This window comes from Phaenicophaeus curvirostris, chromosome 5 (assembly GCF_032191515.1).
Source record: "Phaenicophaeus curvirostris isolate KB17595 chromosome 5, BPBGC_Pcur_1.0, whole genome shotgun sequence".
Taxonomy (NCBI): Eukaryota; Metazoa; Chordata; class Aves; order Cuculiformes; family Cuculidae; genus Phaenicophaeus; species Phaenicophaeus curvirostris.
The window spans coordinates 25,634,725-25,652,674 of NC_091396.1; the positions used below are offsets into that span (position 1 = coordinate 25,634,725).

The 17,950-nt window shown below is 41.0% G+C and overlaps 2 protein-coding genes across 3 annotated transcripts in view; one reads left to right on the forward strand and one right to left on the reverse strand.

Annotated features, from left to right (window-relative positions):
- TRAF6 (TNF receptor associated factor 6) overlaps positions 1-17,950 on the forward strand; it is a 372,770-nt gene that overhangs the window by 339,407 nt on the left and 15,413 nt on the right. Inside the window, exons 1-2 of one of the 2 annotated variants that reach the window (XM_069858077.1) lie at positions 11,828-12,054; positions 17,044-17,102. The exons of the other annotated variant lie outside the window; for it this stretch is intronic. The gene's annotated coding sequence lies outside the window, so the exon portion shown is untranslated. Of the gene's footprint in view, positions 1-11,827; positions 12,055-17,043; positions 17,103-17,950 lie in introns of those variants that run through there. 2 annotated transcript variants of the gene reach the window in all.
- Positions 1,280-4,399, reverse strand: RAG1 (recombination activating 1). Its single transcript, XM_069857012.1, has one exon. The coding sequence runs from the start codon at positions 4,382-4,384 to the stop codon at positions 1,280-1,282; it is 3,105 nt and encodes a 1,034-aa protein (XP_069713113.1). The 5' UTR covers positions 4,385-4,399.

Below are 17,950 nucleotides of genomic sequence, written 5' to 3' on the forward strand. Positions count from 1 at the left end.
CATCTAATATAGTATGAAGAAATACCTACTAAACATTGCTATAATAATGCAAACTAGAGTATGCTCTAATTTCAAGACAGTTCATTACTTTTTAACTAATCTTCTTATGCCAGCTGTCTTTGAGTTTAATTAATATCATGCCTCTCTTTCAGATTTGGAAAATGAGACTGTGAGTGTGGTGTATCCCAGGTGTGCAAAAGCTCAGTATCAAGTACAGTCTGGGCACATCAGTAGTCATCAGCAAAATATCCTAACAGAGATGATCAGGGCACTGGCATGTGTCTGATCAAGGTAATATCCATCTCCTGAGAAACGGGTCTGCTGTGACTAAAGTGACTCAGTGAATCCTTGGGTCTGCTAGTATTAAAGACAATTTACTGGTGGCTTCACTGAGGCCAGGAATTCAACCAATAAAAATCTACTAATACATTTTATGCTATGTACTGAAGTTACCATGGAAATATAAAATACTTATGAAGGAACAAGCTACACAGTAGAGCTTGAATGTACTTTGTATAATGAGATAACCACAAAGCACTGTAAATCCTGATTTATGAGCATAAGTTTGCATTTTAGAGTAAACAGACTCTGAAAAAAATACCTTCAAAAAATTCCAGCTAGCTTTCCTATGCCTTCATATAGTAAATTAGCATCACGATATCAACATCTGCTCCTAAGCAGTACTACAATATAAATGTTAAATAAGAATAATTTTTAAGGTTTAAGAGCTCTAAGATTACATCTTCAGTCAGTATTTTATACAAAAATGACTGAACTTTATCCCAAACAATTACTCAAGCATCTCACTGGATAATTTTTACTGGCAAAAGACAAAGGACCATCAATAATATAATCAAACCCTCCTAAAAGGTAAATAGCAAAATAGTTTTAAAAATGTAAACAGGACAAATAGCCATGCTCCCTTTTTCAGCAAGTGTCTTAACCCTCCAGAATCGTATTCGTTCCAAAATACTACTTTGTAGAAAATCTTGTTTACTTTGGCTTTCTCACTTATAAACAACACTCTAAGATGAACACATACTGAAAAATATCCTTTGCAATTTGTTTCTGCTTTCACCTCACATAACAACTCATAAATGCACCATTGCATTGCCTCTTGGAAATTCCCAGCAATTGTGGTGTTTATTAAACATCAGTCAACACCTTTAACATGGAGTGTAAAAAGGATCGTTTCAGATCCCTGTACCTCTACATGCCTGGAAAAGTTGCCATTGCAGGAAGACAGCATCACAAATGTAATGCAAAATGCACTTTACATTTAGAGTTCCACTGAATCGTTGTTTTCCAAGACCTCTGAGGAGTCATCTAAACTATCATCTGGGTCAATGGTGAAGCCCTGGCTCTTTAATGTTTTATGAGCATTCATGAACTTCTGGAGGTACTTAGAGGTATATAGCCAATGATGCTTCAAGACATCCTCCATCTCATAGCATTTGGACTGCCTGGCATTCATTTTTCGGAACCTCCTAAACAGTTTATTTCCAGACTCATTTCCTTCACTTGCCCAGGCCCCAATGGATCCATCTCTCTCAATGATTTCAGGAACATGAGCAAGGGTTTTGTGGAAATAATTTGTAACCTTGCCTTCATATCTATACTTGAACTTTGTAGATAGGAGCTCAGCAAAACGTTGTGAATTGTAGCTATACTGGCACAGTAATTCTGGACACTCCTTGGCAGGGCATGAAGATCGCCACACTGGCTTCATCTTCAGATAAAGGTCCATTAATTCTCTTAGGGCTTCATGCCTTTCCTTACACTTTATCAGTTCACATACTGCCTCTACTGTCTCTTTGGACATGAGCTTTCTAGCAAAATTTCCACTTATCTTCATCATAGGCTTCAAGTTTATTTTCTCCCTGAGATGTCTGTCAAGAGTAGACTGCCACCTCTTCCTTTCCTCTTTAGACACATCAGGATTCTTGTAAACTTCACCAACCTCCATCTGGAAAATCCTGTAGAATTCTGTTGCATTGCCAATGTCACAGTGCAATGCATCTATGGAAGGCACGGTCTCAATAAAAGGTTTGGCTGAAACACCCTTCACTCTGTCACGGAGTTGATCAACAGATTCATGATATGGGTTGGACCTCCATATTTCATATCGCTCCAGATTTTCAGCATGGCTCCTGGTTATGGAGTGGAAGACCAAATTCTGTGACGCCTCCAGGCGGGTTGCATCACACAGGGTACAAATGTAAGTGGAACCTGAGGCCTCCAGCCCTTCCACTTCCCGCACAAGTTTCTCATCATATCCTGTACCTCTAAAGATGAATTTAAAAGTTCTCAGGATGCCTCCCATTTCAAGTAGCAGTTCACTGGTTTTCATAGCTTCTCTTTCTGCTATGAGGGGACTCAGAATTGCTGTCAGAGTTTCATGATCTGATTCATCAGCCAGCATAAGACACAAGGGCTTACAACACAACTCTGAATTAGGCTTTACTTCTTCAAAGATCCTCTTGCTTTCATTCCCCTGTGCTATAGCAATGTTCATCACTGTGAAAGAAAAGCGAACAGCCTTCTCTGGTACAGCAGGCCCACTTCCATGCTTCTCGCTGACATCTCCCATTCCATCACAGGACTCCTTTACTACCACGGTGAAGGGACCACTCAAATAGTCATCAATTTTTTTTGCTTTCATGCCTTCCAAGATGTCCTCCTCCATGTCCTTTAAGGCACAAACCAAGGCTGCGTCATATCGAAATCTCTTTGCAATTGTGTCTATTGGATAGTCATCAATTGAAAGTGGCAATCCTGACAGTCCATCTATAATTCCCACTTCTGTGTTAATGGATACATTTTTCAAAGGAGGTTTCCACTCAAACGGATGATAACCAGGTAGGAGGGCTTTCTCAGCAGTGCGAAGAGCATGCAGAGGCTGGAAGATCTGCCTGCCAGTGACAGCTTTTACTGTTCGGTACATTTTATGATATTGGCTGCAGCTGAGAAATGTGTTGACTCGTATTGCCAGGCACACAGCAGGGTGAAGCCCAGATCCCCTCCCTTGCATTATAGCCTCCAATTCATCTGCTTGTCTGTGTTCATTTTTTGCTCTTAAAGCTAACAGGAACAAAGTCATGCATACTGCCTTTATATCACCACCCTCTTCTTTCTCAGCAAAAGCCTTGACTTGACGTTTCAGTTCTCTCAGACGATGTTTCTGAGCTCTCCTGGTCAAAGACAGGAGATGCTGCCTCGGTCGCCCCCCTTTATTTATGTGGCTGTAGAGCTCTCTTTCTTTCATCTCTTTGTGGCTAGAGAGATGTTGGCCGTATTTTCCATGCAAGACCTCTTTGTCACATTCCTTTACAGGGCATCTTATAGCCAGGCTATCAAGGATGTTGAGGAAGGATTTCACTGGGGTTACAAGATCAGTAGGGAAGCAAGGATACCAGCAGGAGGGGCAATAGCTGCCCATAACCTTGATGTATTTAAGGATACAAATTCTGCAAAATAAGTGTCTACATGTTGTTTCCACTGGATCTGCGAAAATATGCTCACAGATCTGACAAGAGATGGATTTAATGAAGTCTACTGGGTAGTCAACTGCAAGCAGATTGGTGCTGAGATGTATATTCTTGCAACTGGAAATCTCTTTAATTAAATTTTTGTTGTTCATCTGTGCTTTGTTCTTTACACGTCTGTTTATTCGAGCACATTCTGCAATGATCTTCACACGTTTGCCATATTGTACACTGGGTAGCTGGCTTTTTCTCTTGAGTCTCCGACTGGTAGTGTAGCACACATTACACTTTGGGGAGTGGGGTTGCCACTCCATTGTGCTGTTCCTAGGAAAATACACTTCACATGGAATATTACTGAATTTTCTATGGATAATACTCCAGCAGTTGTGACAAAATCGAGTGGGATGGGTAGTATCAACATCCCCTCGCACATCAATCTTAAAAACATTAGCAATGAGATCTGGCCAAGAGGTTGCTTTTTTCTCTTTCTTTCTCAAAAGCCACAGTGTTTCATCATCCACTGGTCCATGCACTGGGTGAGTTCTCTTGGAAAAAACAGTTTGAAATGAAACTCCACAGATGCGGCAAAGTTGCTCCAGATTCTTCTGATGAGCTTTATTTTCTTGCATTTTTGTGTCACTGGCATCTTTCTCAAGCATCTGCTTATTTCTCATTAAATCTATCTTTCCTCCTCTTGGCACTGCTTTGTTTTTATGTGGTATGATTTCTTTGTTTGAAGCAGCAACCTTTTCTGCCTGATCTTTGTTTATGTGCTGGCTATCATCACAAGGTGTTTTTTCAAATGACCTCACTTTAAAGAGTTTGAATTTCCATTCAGAAAATTTTGTATATGGATGCTGAATTTCTTCAGGCAGATCCATTTGTGATGCTACTAACATCTGCAGCCCGGCAGAAACCAGATCACCTGAGAAAGAGAAAGAACCTGTAAGTTGGTTTATATTCCAAAATTAATAATAATGCCATAGTTTTAAATACAGGGTCCTTATCACTTTAACTGAGAAATGCTTTCAAAGTGAGTTACTCATCCAAGACACCTACTGCACTGAGAGGCTCAGACAGTATTCACTCAGTATCTCAGATAAGTACCCAAATGTGGTTTGAGGCATCCTGAGGCATCCACATGTCTATTAGTTCACTGATGCACTTTAAATAAACCCATTAGTCATCTCATACAAATATCCAAATCTGCCCTTTCCTTCTTCTACCTAACTGAGCTTACTGTAAGTAACACCACTAAAGGCAACAGAATTACATTCTGAAAGTTTGGTGACTTTTTAATATGAAACTGGACTCAATTGGTGTCTGAAAGATAGAATTTTGTTTGCCTCATGCTATATCATCTAAATCAACAAGGCAAATACTCTCATGCCGGTTGTTAGTCCTTGTTCTGATCTGAAGTGTCTAATACATGCTATTCTACTTGGGCAGAGAAGCACATATTACTCAATCCCAGTGTAGACATTATTCAGGCCCTAGTTTTGTAAGATGCGTGATGAATGTAAGTAGCTCCATTAAAGCAGGAGGAGTATATCCTCTGTCGAGGCAAAGCACTGTAGTTCTCTGGATTCTAAAGGAGATCCGGCAATTTATAGTGGCTGTGGATTTGCTATAGGGAGAATATTTATACATTGCAAACTAATAGTTTGTTTAAGTACCTTGCTGAGAACTCTCTCTGTAAGGATTACTGCTGCTGGAAAGCTGAAAATGTCTGTTCAAATTCGACCCCAATTTTAGCTTTCATAGAGACGCAGCCAAAAGTAATATCAACGTGGTTGCCATGAAAATATGGAATTGTATAAAAGTAAATACAAGACTTCCACTTCAAACACTGAAACTTTTTTGCTACTGCATCAGACTTAGAAAACAAAATTGTGTAGAAACAACAAAAGTGACTAACCTATTTTTCATTACCTGGCTATGAGAAGTGTACAAAGTAAACAAACAGCATAGAGAAGATTCGGGTTTGTGTTCTGATTTTTTCATTACTAAAAAGTTATCTGTGAGCAATAAAAAGTTAGTGTGAGCAATAAAAATGAGGAAAACTATACTTTAAGACTATCAACTAGAGTAAGAAAAGATGCAGATATTGCTGCGGCTTCTCTTACTGGTTATATCAACACTTAGCAATTCACATAACTTGGTAGAAATCTCAGTTCAGTGTCTATTCAGAAGGTGTCCTTCATAAGAAATACACCCAAGTCATGGCCTAAAGTGATGATGTCCAGGGTGTTTCTGAGATTATTTCATTTGCAACCTTTCAATAAAGCATCATTTTAGTGCAGCCTTTCAGATTCCATTGGGAAAGGACTGCATGCTTTGATGAAGTTCCAAATCCAGAATGACATATCAATCTGCTCGGCTCTTTCCTTAAAAGCTGTGTTTAACTTCAAAATTGTTCATTAGGGCTTGGCAACTAAAATTTAGGTTTGTTTTCTCTCCATCTTCTCTTCATGTCATTCCACTGAAAACAAGCTACCCATCTGCCCCCTTTCTGCCTATCTGCCTGTCCCCATCTGCCTATGTTCCTCCATCTGACTGCCTATTCTGCTAAATATCTCTGTCTGCACTGCAGTCCCCTGCTGTCCATCACCAATCCAGCTTGTCAACATGCTTATTTGTTTCTGCTATTCATAGATCTATGACGTGCATCTGTGCCCAGATGTATTCAATGCATCGCTACTGTCTCATTTTCTTGTCTGCATCCTGTGACAGATTTGGTAAAATGTATCCACTAAGCAATAACCTGTGTGCCTCTGAATAGTCCCATGTTCCTATTGCATGAAGAGTAATTGAATAACTCATTGCCCTATACTGCCCACAAATGTTTTTCTCCTACATAACATCCTATGCAATTTTGTGTGATTTCACCATCACTAGCAGCACCATCATGATCTTTAAACCATAAGCAATGTGTCCTCTAAGTCATTGTAAAGAAACAGCCAGCAGCAAATACATTTAGAGCAAAGTAGTTAATACTTTCTCTACTCTTCTCTTTGACTAAGAACCACCATAGTGCCATACTCATCTCCAAACCCATGACATAACTCCTGCCATTAATTGCCAACTCCAATGAATCAGATGGAGTTTATCCCTGCTAAAGAAAAGTTCAAGCTATTGGTTTGGGTTTTTTTCCTCTTTCATGAACGTGCTCTGGAAGAAATGAATTACAAAGAAGCCCTCTCAGGTCAGCCTTCACCTTCTGCAGAGATAATGGTTGCCAGCAGCCTACTCATCAAACATTTTTAATTGCCTAGCTCCCAGGCAGTGGAGATTTCAGCAGCGCTCTTGGGAGAGCTAGAAATACTCCCAGTACCAGGAATATTTCCTGTTACTCATGCTAAAATTGCCTGTGTTCTGTTATTCTAGTTGGGGGTCACACTGAACAATCTTTCTTATCCCTGCCTAACCTGCTCAGAATCTTATGAAGTGAACCCCAGGCATGAACCCTCAGCTGTGTTTTTTTAATAGACATTGACAGCTGTGTTCAGTATTGCCTGTTTTTATCTTGAAAAGGAAAGCAAAAATCCCTTTTATTCACAGATCACAATATTACATACATTTCTGAAAATGAGCAAGATTGCAGTACTTTTACTCACATCAAGGAAGACCTTCCATTATTGACAGTCTCACCAAAATGAACAGAACAACCTCTGACATAAGGAAGCTCATATCAAATAATATCATCGACCTGCATATTAAACTAGGAAAAGGAACCAATATTCAGATGTTCTACAAGCATCTGGTAAGTTGTCATTAGCACTGCCAGCCTACCTTTAGCTCACTGTCTGTTTGCAGAGCTGCTGCTATGTCTGCCCAGTTTGCTCTAAATGTCAAGCTTTCTTCCTTTCTCTCCTGCGTGCTCTCACTCTTTCAGTATTCCCTCTGCTTTTAAAAGACACTGCAGTACTGTTTATCTCACTTATCCTTGTCCCTCCGAGCTCCCAGCACCACCCTGTTGCTAACCACAGCTTACCAAACACAATATGGAACTCTCAAATCCAGGTGGCACCTGGCAATTTATGAGGCTTAACCACAACGTTCATATAAACAAGGTTTTCTCGTGTGAGACTCCTGGGCTCTGACATAAACATGCAGACTCTCTCCGAGGAGCACCTGCTCTGTCTTTTAACACAACTTTTGCATCTGTCTTTCTTTTTTTATACTTTCAGAGCTGATTTCTTCATTGTTAGCTCTCAGAGAGGACAGCCTGCTGTTCACACCACTGTCCCACATCAAAACTATTCCATTGAAGGCCAGTGACCCACTTCCTCAGATCAACAGCAGCCCAAGCTTCTGGGATTTGGGTGAACTGACAATGGGAATCACAAAATATCCTTTCTTCTGATGCTAGTAATTAATTTTCAAGCATATATTACCTCTTTGGTGGTATATATCTTGGGTGTCGAAGGCCCTGGGCTGGGATGACAAATCAACAATATAAAAGGTATCTATACATATATTCAGTAACTGGTAAATAACACACCAGGTATAGGCCACAGGAGGCCACAGAGAGTGGGAAGTAGAGTCTCTTTTCTGGAGAAGTCCAGTTGAATGCTTAGTTTCTACAGAGCAACTCTCTCTAAAACTTACTCAAATTGGAAAAAAAAACAAATTCTGTTATACAACAGCACCCTGAAAGTTCTCAGTCTTCACTGTGCAAAACTTCTAGTGGTCTATCAAGTCCTTTCAAATGTGAACATAGGTTCACACTCCAGAAGTAGGAATTTGCAATAACAGCATAACCACATAAATACGTACCCAAGCATTTCCTTTTCTCAGGAGACACTGTGATCTTACAGGACTCAAATCCATTTCCGACTGGCACACTCTTCCCTAACAAGGTGGCTATGAGGGAGGCCACTGTGCTTTCACTGTGATGCAGGATCTCCCAGTTAATGTGGCTCCTCCTTGACAGCATCTTACACTCCAATGGTGGTAACCAGAGGGAAAAAAAGAGCAAAAGTTGTAATACTTGGCATTTGCTATAGCTATAAGAAGTGAGAAGATTCCCTCTCTATTATCCACTCTGGTCTTACAATGCTTCCAGTTCTTAGAATCGTAGAATCATTTAGGTTCGAAATGACCCTTAGGTCAAGTCCAACCGTAAACCTAACACTGCCAGCTCCATCACTTGAGCATGTACCTAGGCACCACATCTACACATCTTTTAAATACCTCCAGGGATGGTAACTTCCCTGGGCTGCCTGTTCCAATGCTTGACGATCCTTTTGTGAAGAAATTTTACCCCATATCCAATCTAAATCTCCTCTGGTGCAACTCAAGGCTGTTTCCTCTCATTCTATTCCTTGTTACTTGGGAAAAAAAGACCAGCACCCACCATACTGCAACCTCCTTTCAGTAGCTGTAGAAAGCAATAACGTCTCCCTTCAGCCTCCTCTTCTTCAAACGAAGCAGTACCAGTTGTGTCAACAGCTCCTCATAGGACTTGTGTTCCATACCCTTCACCAGCTTCATTGCTTTTCCCTGGACACACTCCAGCACCTCAATATCTTTCTTGTACTGAGTGGCACAAAATTGCACATAGTATTTGAAGCATGGCCTCACCAGTGCCGAGTACAGAGAGACAATCACTTCCCCAGTACTGCTGGCCACCCTGTTTCTGATACAAGCCAGAATGCTATTGATCCTCTTGGCCACCTGGGCACACTGCCAGCTTATATTCAGCTGGCTATCAACCAACACCCCCAAGTGCTTTTCTGCTGGGCAACTTTCCAGACACTCTTCCCCAAGTGATTTTTGTAAGCTGATGCCATGGAGAAGTATTTAGTCCTGAGACTATGCACCACACAAAAGGCTGACAGTCCCTCAGTAACCAAGTGTAATGATTCATGCCAAAGCAAGTAATGTATGGAGAAAGTAAACAAAGTTTAGGGGCAAACCCTGATATCCATGCTTAAATGCTGACTCGTGAAAAATCCTAATGTGAAATAAATCCCAATCAGAAACAACTGAATGAGGATGTCAGGATAAGGTGGAACAGAAGTCATAGATGTTATTCCAAGCAAAGGCAGCATGGGACAAGGATGTCATAGCTGAGGCATTTATAGACCTCTGAGAACATTAAACGACTAGATCCTGAGCCCAGCTCTCCCGCTGTCACTGTTTTGCCGGGACTTCTTAACAACATGCCTATTTTCACTATTTACCCTCCAGCATTTGGAGAGACCTTTACAAAAACATATCAGATTGGACTGCAGTACCAGATATCAATCAAAATCACTCTCTGTGGTACATAGTAGCTTCTTCCCTTATATTGAAACAGCAGAGACAGGTCCCTGATATTGTTAGTATTAAGGCATTTGGGACTCTTTGAAAACTAGCTTAGCAAATCCATCCCTCTGGGATGCTTATTCAAAACTTCATCCAGGTAGCTGGCTAGCTGCCCTGTTCCCCCAGGAGCCTGAGTTCCCATGCAAGCAGCACTTTACACGCAGCAGCTTGGTTATCAAAGGAGCCACATGAGTGTATGTAAGCCCAGTCAATTTCTTTACTTCCAAAGTACTCAAGAAATCACAATGGAAAAAATATTGTTTTATAGGATATTGCAGGCACCTAAAGGTTTTAGTTGATCTCAAATTGCTACAGCTTTTGGTGCATTTTACATCCGTGTGAGCATAATTGCTCTGGAGTCCAAGCTGCACGGTTCCAGTCCTGTAAAACGTTCTCCCTGTGCAACTGGCACCATCGAGTGGAGGAAAGCATTTTTGCATTGGTTTCTGTTACAGCATGGGCATTGATATATGACTACGGGCCTAAGCTTCCCATAGACCATACAGGTATGGAAACTGCTCTGAATAAAAGAATTTTGTTTACACTTGGAATAAGAACTCCAGATAAGTTCCTTGAATTCTCATTTAAAATAGGCTGAACATCAGCACTTTGAGTACCTTACAGACTACTAAAAATAGTGGTTTTCAGCCTTAGAAATCGCTCCATCATAGGATATCTGTTTTATAAAGCTATGTAATGATAAATTTCCTCATTCTGCAGCTAACGAAAGTAACATAGTTTGTTCACTTCTCAGGAGAGAAAGGATAGCTCTGAAATCCATACAGTTGTCCAAGAAAGGGCCTACAAAGGGTTTTTTTAATTACTATTTATTTATTCTTAATATAACTGTTTCTTTATTGCGGTACTTTGGACCCTTGTCTGATGACCAGCCATCTCTCTCCTCTATGTCCTAGCTTCCTGGCAGGTCCTGTGAAAAAAAATGTAAGTCTGTTTTGGACAAAAGCATTCCTTGGAGTGGTAGATTAGGGTCTGGCATGCACCTTTGCTCCAGAAGCAGCATCCTGCCTGTGCCTGGGAGCTCAGCACTCAGAAGGACATAGGCAGTTTAGTGATGGCACCAGCTCTTGGTTTTCAGGTCCCAGGAGCGTGGTGTGAGGCCAGAGATGCAGAATATCACTGGAAAACTGTGCTGCTCCCTTCAGCTTATATGGATCCAAATGCTGGGAACAGAAGTGTTCATTGGATTTAAATATGTGTTAGTTGAGGATTCTTGCCAAGAAATCTCACTGATGCAAACAAAGAAATTCCCCTTGTGTGTTTTTAAGGAAATGAAGCTGTCTTTGTTTTCACACTGTCCCAGTTTTTCACTTCCTTAATATTGCCTGTTGTTGCAAGCGCATTGGCTCCCGCAGGACTCCTCTTGGATCAGCTGAGGTTGAGCCAGAAAATTATTTCTATGAAGAAGTCGCTTTACATTGAGAAATGGCTTTTTTTGTGCAAATCCCAAGCAATCTGCAACCGATCCCCAGCCAGGTTGCAGTGCCTCGTTTTGAACAGCGCTGACAGCAGAGCCGGGTGAGTCCCGGCGTGATCCGTAACAGCATCAAGCAGCATGGAGTGGAAACTTACATGGCAGTAAAATTCACAAAAACTGGTGACGGTTTCATTTCTTTTTTATGGAAGGGATGAGAGCTTCGGTGGCATTTCCGCAGCTTTGCGGGGCCCCCCGCTGCGGGCTGTAAAGAGAGGGACGCCAGGTCCTGGGGGACTCACCCGCCCCGCCGCCGTTCACCCGCCGCGCCGGCAGGGGGCGCTGCAGCGAACGCGGCGCCTCAGGGCCGTCCGCTTGGCCGGTGCGACGGCGGCTCTGGCGCCTCCAGAGGAGGAAGCGGAAGCGGCGCGCCCGGCGGAGGAGCGGTGGGGTGGCGAGTACGGGCGGGGGCGGCCGGCGAGGCGGTTGTTCGCCGGGCTCTGCGAGGGAGGGGCCAGGCGGGCGCCGCGGGGCCTTTCCCGCCCTGGTCGGGGCCGCTGGCTCGGGAGCGGGGCGCTGTCCGCTCTGCTGGGCGAGACCGCCCTCCTGCCCAGCCCCGGCGCGGAGCCGTCCGGCCCCTTCCCCGAGAACGGGGCTGGCGGTTCGGTCGGCGTCGGGTCGGTGCGGAGGGCTTGCGCCCGAGGAGGGCGGCGACGGGCTGACGCGCGCCATCCGGAACTGCTCCGGTATTGAAACCGTGCCGCCGTCTGTACGGCGAGCTCGGCAGCGGAGAACTCGGCCGCGCCTGGCAGCGGCGGGGCTCAGGTAGGCTTTGTGTTGGGGTTGTTAAACCTGGAGAAGACGAGGCACCAGGGAGACCCTATAGCGGCCTTCCAGTACCTGAAGGGGCTACAGGAGAGCTGGGGAGATACTTTTTACAAGGGCATGGTGTGATAGGATAAGGGGGAATGGCTTTAATTTGGAGAGGGGAAGATTTTGATTAGTCATTAGGAAGAAATTCTTCAAAATTAGGGTCGTGAGGCACTGGAACATGTTGCCCAGTGAAGTTGTGGATGCCCCATCTCTGGAAGTGTTCAAGTTCAGACTGGATGGGGCCTTGAGCAGCCTGATCTAGGTGTCGGTGTCCCTGCCTGTGGGGGGGGTGGTACTGGATGATCTTTAGGGTCCCTTCAGTCCAACCCATTCCATTATTCTGTGATTACCTGCAGGGCGGTGAGGGGAACCTGCCTGGAATGGCTTTCTTTTGCTCCTTAACTGCCTGGGGTATGCTGCCGGACAGCAGCAGGAGCATTAGCAATGGGGAGCTTCCAAGTTCTAGTCCAAAGTGTTAGTTCTTGTGCAGCCTCCAGTACAGCACTTTGAAAATGGACTCTGTGTTGCCAACTATGAAATGAAAGTGCTCAATGAAGTCTTTGGTAATGTGTTAAAGACCTATAAGGATAAATTGCAAGAGAGGTTACTGTTTCTTAAACAGTTAGCTCTATTTTCTGGTAGAGACTGGCAGTGCTTAATATTTTTGTGGTAAATTTATTAGCACTAGTAGTAAGTTGTTACTTCTGTAGTACTTTACAACAATTTCGTCTGCTTTAAATAGGTCACACTGAGTCTTTTCACACTTAAACGGAAATCTCAGCTGTAGGTGGGAGGAAAATGATCTAATTATATGCCTTATACCCTGTAGTGAAAGCTAGCCGAAAGTATTTATCTGTTTGCTTCTAATGAGTTCTGTGTGCTGTAAAGCTAACTGTGAACGAGGTGGACTTTGTTGTGACTTGGATACCATTGACAGAATTATTAAGAAAGTATTGATTTGAAGCTTTTGGAGGGAGAGGGAACAAAAAGAATGGGGGGAGACAAAGTTACTGGCTGCACTAAAAACTTATTTAACATCTCCAGTGCGTTTTACTCCGTGTGCCCCAACTGTGCTACTGTTAGCAAGCAAATTGCTTTTGCTTTTTATGGTATGAGAGGGCCATAAAACTAGTCCCATGAGTATCAGAAGGTAAAGAAGTCAGGGAAGTATGCTGATAAAAGGACTTGGACTATTTTCATGGCAGGTGTCACGTTAGGCATAATTCACCTGAATGTTCCACATTAACTTCAGCTCTTCCTAGCGGCTAAGTGTTTGTGAAGCTCAGTCAGGCTCCATTGAGGGAGAAGTCATCAACACAGAAAAATCACTGCAGTACTACTTTCTATTTAAAAAATGTGCTACCATATTTAAGAAGACAATACGCACAATAGATTCTTATGCTGATAAGACTTCAGAATTAAAAAAGTCATAAGTGAACATGCTTTTTCTTCACATGTTGAACTTCAGTGAGTTTAGTATGTCAGGAGGAGTCAATTTTGGATCTTGGCAGCACAGATTAGCTAAACAAATATAAAGTTTTAGATGTAGACTAAAAACTAATGTTAAAAATTCTGAGTATAAAGCATGTCAAAAAGAAAATAAAAGTAAATATAAAGGAGACTGAAAAGGACGATTATTTTATTTGTTTCAGGATGTGTGCCAAATTCACTCTTTCTTTTCCCAAGGTCTCAAATAATTTTACTAATGCCAGATACAACCTTAATGCTTGTTGAGGTAGATGGTATTTAAATCTAGCCTTGTGCCTTGTGGAAATTACCTTTATTCATAGCCCTACTTCTCCCTGCCTCTTTCTGTTCTGATGTTTACTTTGTCACCATAACAGCAGCATCTTAAATTCTCTGCAGATCTACTGAGGGCTATAGAAAAACAGAAGGCATATCTTAAAGTGTTCTCAGTGTGCAAAAAGTTTTCTCAGAGACCAAAGAGAGCAGAGTCTTTGGCAGTGGTATTGTTCTTCTCACTAATAGCGCTTTCCTTCTGTTTGATAATCAGAACAATTCTCAGTGAAATGTCTCTAGAAGTTAATAAAGTGAAAAAAAGGCTTGGGGGATTTTTAGTTGTGTTTTTCATTATGGAAAAAAAAACAGTATAGTGAATTTCCACTGCTCACTAAAATTATACTTGTTTTTACATACTTAATTAGGATAAAATGTAAGTATAAGTGGGAATATGCCACCATCTGATGTCCTAAGTAACACTTAAGCATAAAAATACATATTGATTGGGGCCTGACAGCATTCAGGCATATGTTAAAAGAAGAAGTATAGTGGCTATCCAAAAGACTTGGAAGTCTGAACAGTTACTGCTATTAGAACAAAAAGAAAAAAAAAGTTGATAAAAAATGTTTGCAATATCCTTATAGGCTTTTACAAGAAACCAGAATTTGATTTTTGCAGTTATGAGTTCTGCCTGAATCTCCTGTTGCTTTAGCTTGTCTAGACATTTGATAACTTTGAAATGAAGTGTTTTATAGGTATTAGTTAAAAAGAACTTGCGTAATTTTATATGTTCTGCTTGGATGAGGTTGCAGTGATCATAGTTACAAACCTCATAATGCAAACACATGTGCTTATCAGTTGTCAGTAGACCATTAATTAATATACCTGAGAATAAATGTTGCAAGTATTGCCTCATAAACAAATTATCCAAAGTCACTCCACTGGTCTGTCTGTCAGTCTCATGACCCAGAAATCTATATGTACAAAAATGTTGTCAGTGAGGTGGAAGAAGAGAAGTGAAAATTTTGGCCACTTTTTCTGTCTGTGCTGGCTGCATGCTGGTCAGGTTGCAAGCAGATTAATTATGTTTGTGAACTTCAATTAAGAAATAGAATTTAGAATAGTCTTTTGTATTGATTTCCTTAATTATATGGCTACTTCGTGTGGATTTTCTAGGACAGAGCATGTAGAAATTAATGGTATTCAGTACTTGCTGATTAATATTGAAAATGTTCCATTTCATGGTAACTAGTACACTCTGTACAGTGTTCTTCACCTTTGCAAATACTCAAAGGTATCATTTCATATTTCAGTGTAAATAGGATACAATGCCTACTTTTATTTCCTCCGTATTACTCTAATTATATTGTAATTTTCCAGGCAATCTGAAGAAATTTTGTGATAACAGTGATATTTTTTTAAGGGAGGTTTAGAGAAGTATATGAACTAATTCTGTCATACTTTGGAGCATGAAAATCTCTAAAAGTCCTACCTCAAACTCTATTATACTATGGGACTCAGAATATTGGCTTTTGTTGCATGCATTAGTTTAAAACATGGGTGTGTTTTAATTCTCTTTAGAAATTGGTTGCGTCATTCTTGCAGGAGTTTGCTCATCTAGTCTGACTGTAGTTTCTCAGAGCAACCTAATCACTTTGTAATGCAACAATGCCAATAGCAGCATAGCACAGGCTGATTGCTGAAGAAAGGTCTCGTTGTTGTTTAATCTTAAACTTGGAAGAGAAGTATGGGAACTCTCTATAGTCTTAACTGTGTCCTTTCCAGTTTTCTGCAGCACAAATAATGATCGAACAAACTCTGTCCACTACCATTTCTGTTGTCAAATAGTACAGCTGCTGCCTCTGGGTACCTCGTACATGCAAGCTAAAAACCATTATCTACCTACTCAGCAAGTCAAGGTGTATTTCCAAATGTTGTTTTAGGGCTTTCTCTGCTTGGGAAACTCACATGAGTTAAAACAAGAATTACCATATAATCTAGTTTAATTTCTGTTGTTCCTTGATTTGAAGGCTGGATGTTGTCCAAACAAAAATGGTCATAGAGCAGACTACTGAAGTGTTTAATGTATTAAATGACTAATGTTAAAAAATGGAAAAATTCTAAAGCTGTGGTGTAGACAAGGTATTATGAATTAATATTTGCATATTGTTGTGCTTGTATTTGACTCAGTTTTGTTCAGCATGGAGGAAGAATAACGACTATTGTCACTAGGACAAAAAAGCTGACGTGGTTTGGGGGGGATGTTAGTTAGGTTTTACTTCACTGATAATGTATTTTGTAATATAAAAGAAAGGGTAACAATTTGATGTGAATTTTGGAATATATGCTGGTTTGGGGTTTAAAATCCGTCCTCTTCCCCAGGGGAGTAACATGCAAAATTGCTACAGTAGGTTCACAAATTGTCTGCTCCACCTTCAGAAGAGGAAAACCTGTCATCAACAGCGTTCAAAGCATACTCTTTTCTAATCGGTTTTGCTCTAGCACCGTTCAGTTCAAGAAGACAGAACTGAGTGGTGCTAGACCAAAACCAGTTTGAATATTCCTACTCTTAAAGGGTAAGTGCTACAAGAACAGGAATAATTCCAACTACACTAGTTACAACTTGTAGAGAAATTGTTTTAAAATGTGGTGGAGTAGTAATAAAAGTGGCCTCAGGTAACAGTCACAGAAACAGCAGTGTAGATTTCAATTTGGAAAATTGTGTGTGGAGGAAGGAGGATTTCCTTCACAGACAAGATGAAGTATAAAACATGAACAGAATTAAAAATCTGGCTTATACTCACCTTAAGTTGCCTCTTTGTGCATGAATTTCCCTATTTTAAAAAAGAAGACAATGGCATTTGCACTTCTTTTTTTATGAACCCCTTGGTCATATGCAGACAAAAAGTGCCATGTGGCGTTGGAGTGTATCACTGAATAAGGGGATTTTTATGTGAGTCTGGGATGTTGACTGGTTGCAGTGACTCATTCATTAAAATTACTCTGGTTTAAGATTTTTGTTTCTGTAAACTGAATTTACGTAACTGCTATGTCTGTAGAAATAGTTTAAATGGACTAAGACAACACCACTCGCACAGCACTTAAATGTACAAAGTGTTCAATTGTCAAGATTATACCGAGTCAGATCCTGGTTTCTTCCTTGTAAGAGCTGTGTTTCAAATAATATGTTTTTTTTCCTAGGAGCAGCCCAAGGGAAGAGTCGCACACTTCTTTGCAATTAATGTGACAGCTGATTTGGGGTAAAACTATTATATTGTCCTCCTTGCAACTTCCTGAATTCCCTTGTGACATTACTAAAGGGATATATGCTCCTCTTCCCTTTCTTAGTCTCACTAACTATACCCTTGTGGCTCAGAATAATATGATTTTTCAGTCCTAGGGTGGCCTGTGGATTCTGATGTCCAGCATACCAGCGTTCCCACTCCATTGGCCCAACTTAGTTCCTGTGATTTTTTCATTAAATACAGCATGTGAACTAATCATCCTCTGCAGTAGCTGTTAAATAAGTTTTGCGAGTTTAACAGTAGAAACAGGCTGGGTTTTATCTCCAGAGAAAGGAGACTTACTGATGGCTAGACAGCCATCTTTCTGTCACAGAGCATCTTTTTTCTAAGCATTGATTCTTCTGCTTCCATTTGAAGTTACTGGAGGAGCTGCTGAGTTCCATGGGATTAAATTGATTGTTGTTAGACTATGCCTGAAGCAACTGCTTAGAATTTACTTAGTGCTTAGTATTGCTGTTGCATTGAAGAGCTTTGATTCTAAAGCCTGTTGTAGTCAATAATGTATAGGAATAATACCTGGGGGTAGAGAACAGGAATAGAAGTAAACGTTTGTTGGATGCAGTTATCTCTGTATAAAGTGAGCATTGCTGACCAGTTGAGTACAACTCTTAAAGTGTCAAACTGCACTTTGCAACTCTGTACCTTGACAATATTTTGGAAATGTCAGGAATGCTACTCTTCAGTTACTTCTCATGCCTCAACAAAGCAGAAGATAACATATTTACACAACAGAATAAAAGTTCTATTTTGATTCTAACTGTAACTGACCTAAATATGATAACTTTTATGGGTTGGTTTTGCTT

What these genes read in the sequence shown, in the direction of transcription:
- RAG1 (XM_069857012.1), bottom strand. Translation starts at nt 4,384, where the DNA reads ATGTTAGTAGCATCACAAATGGATCTGCCTGAAGAAATTCAGCATCCA.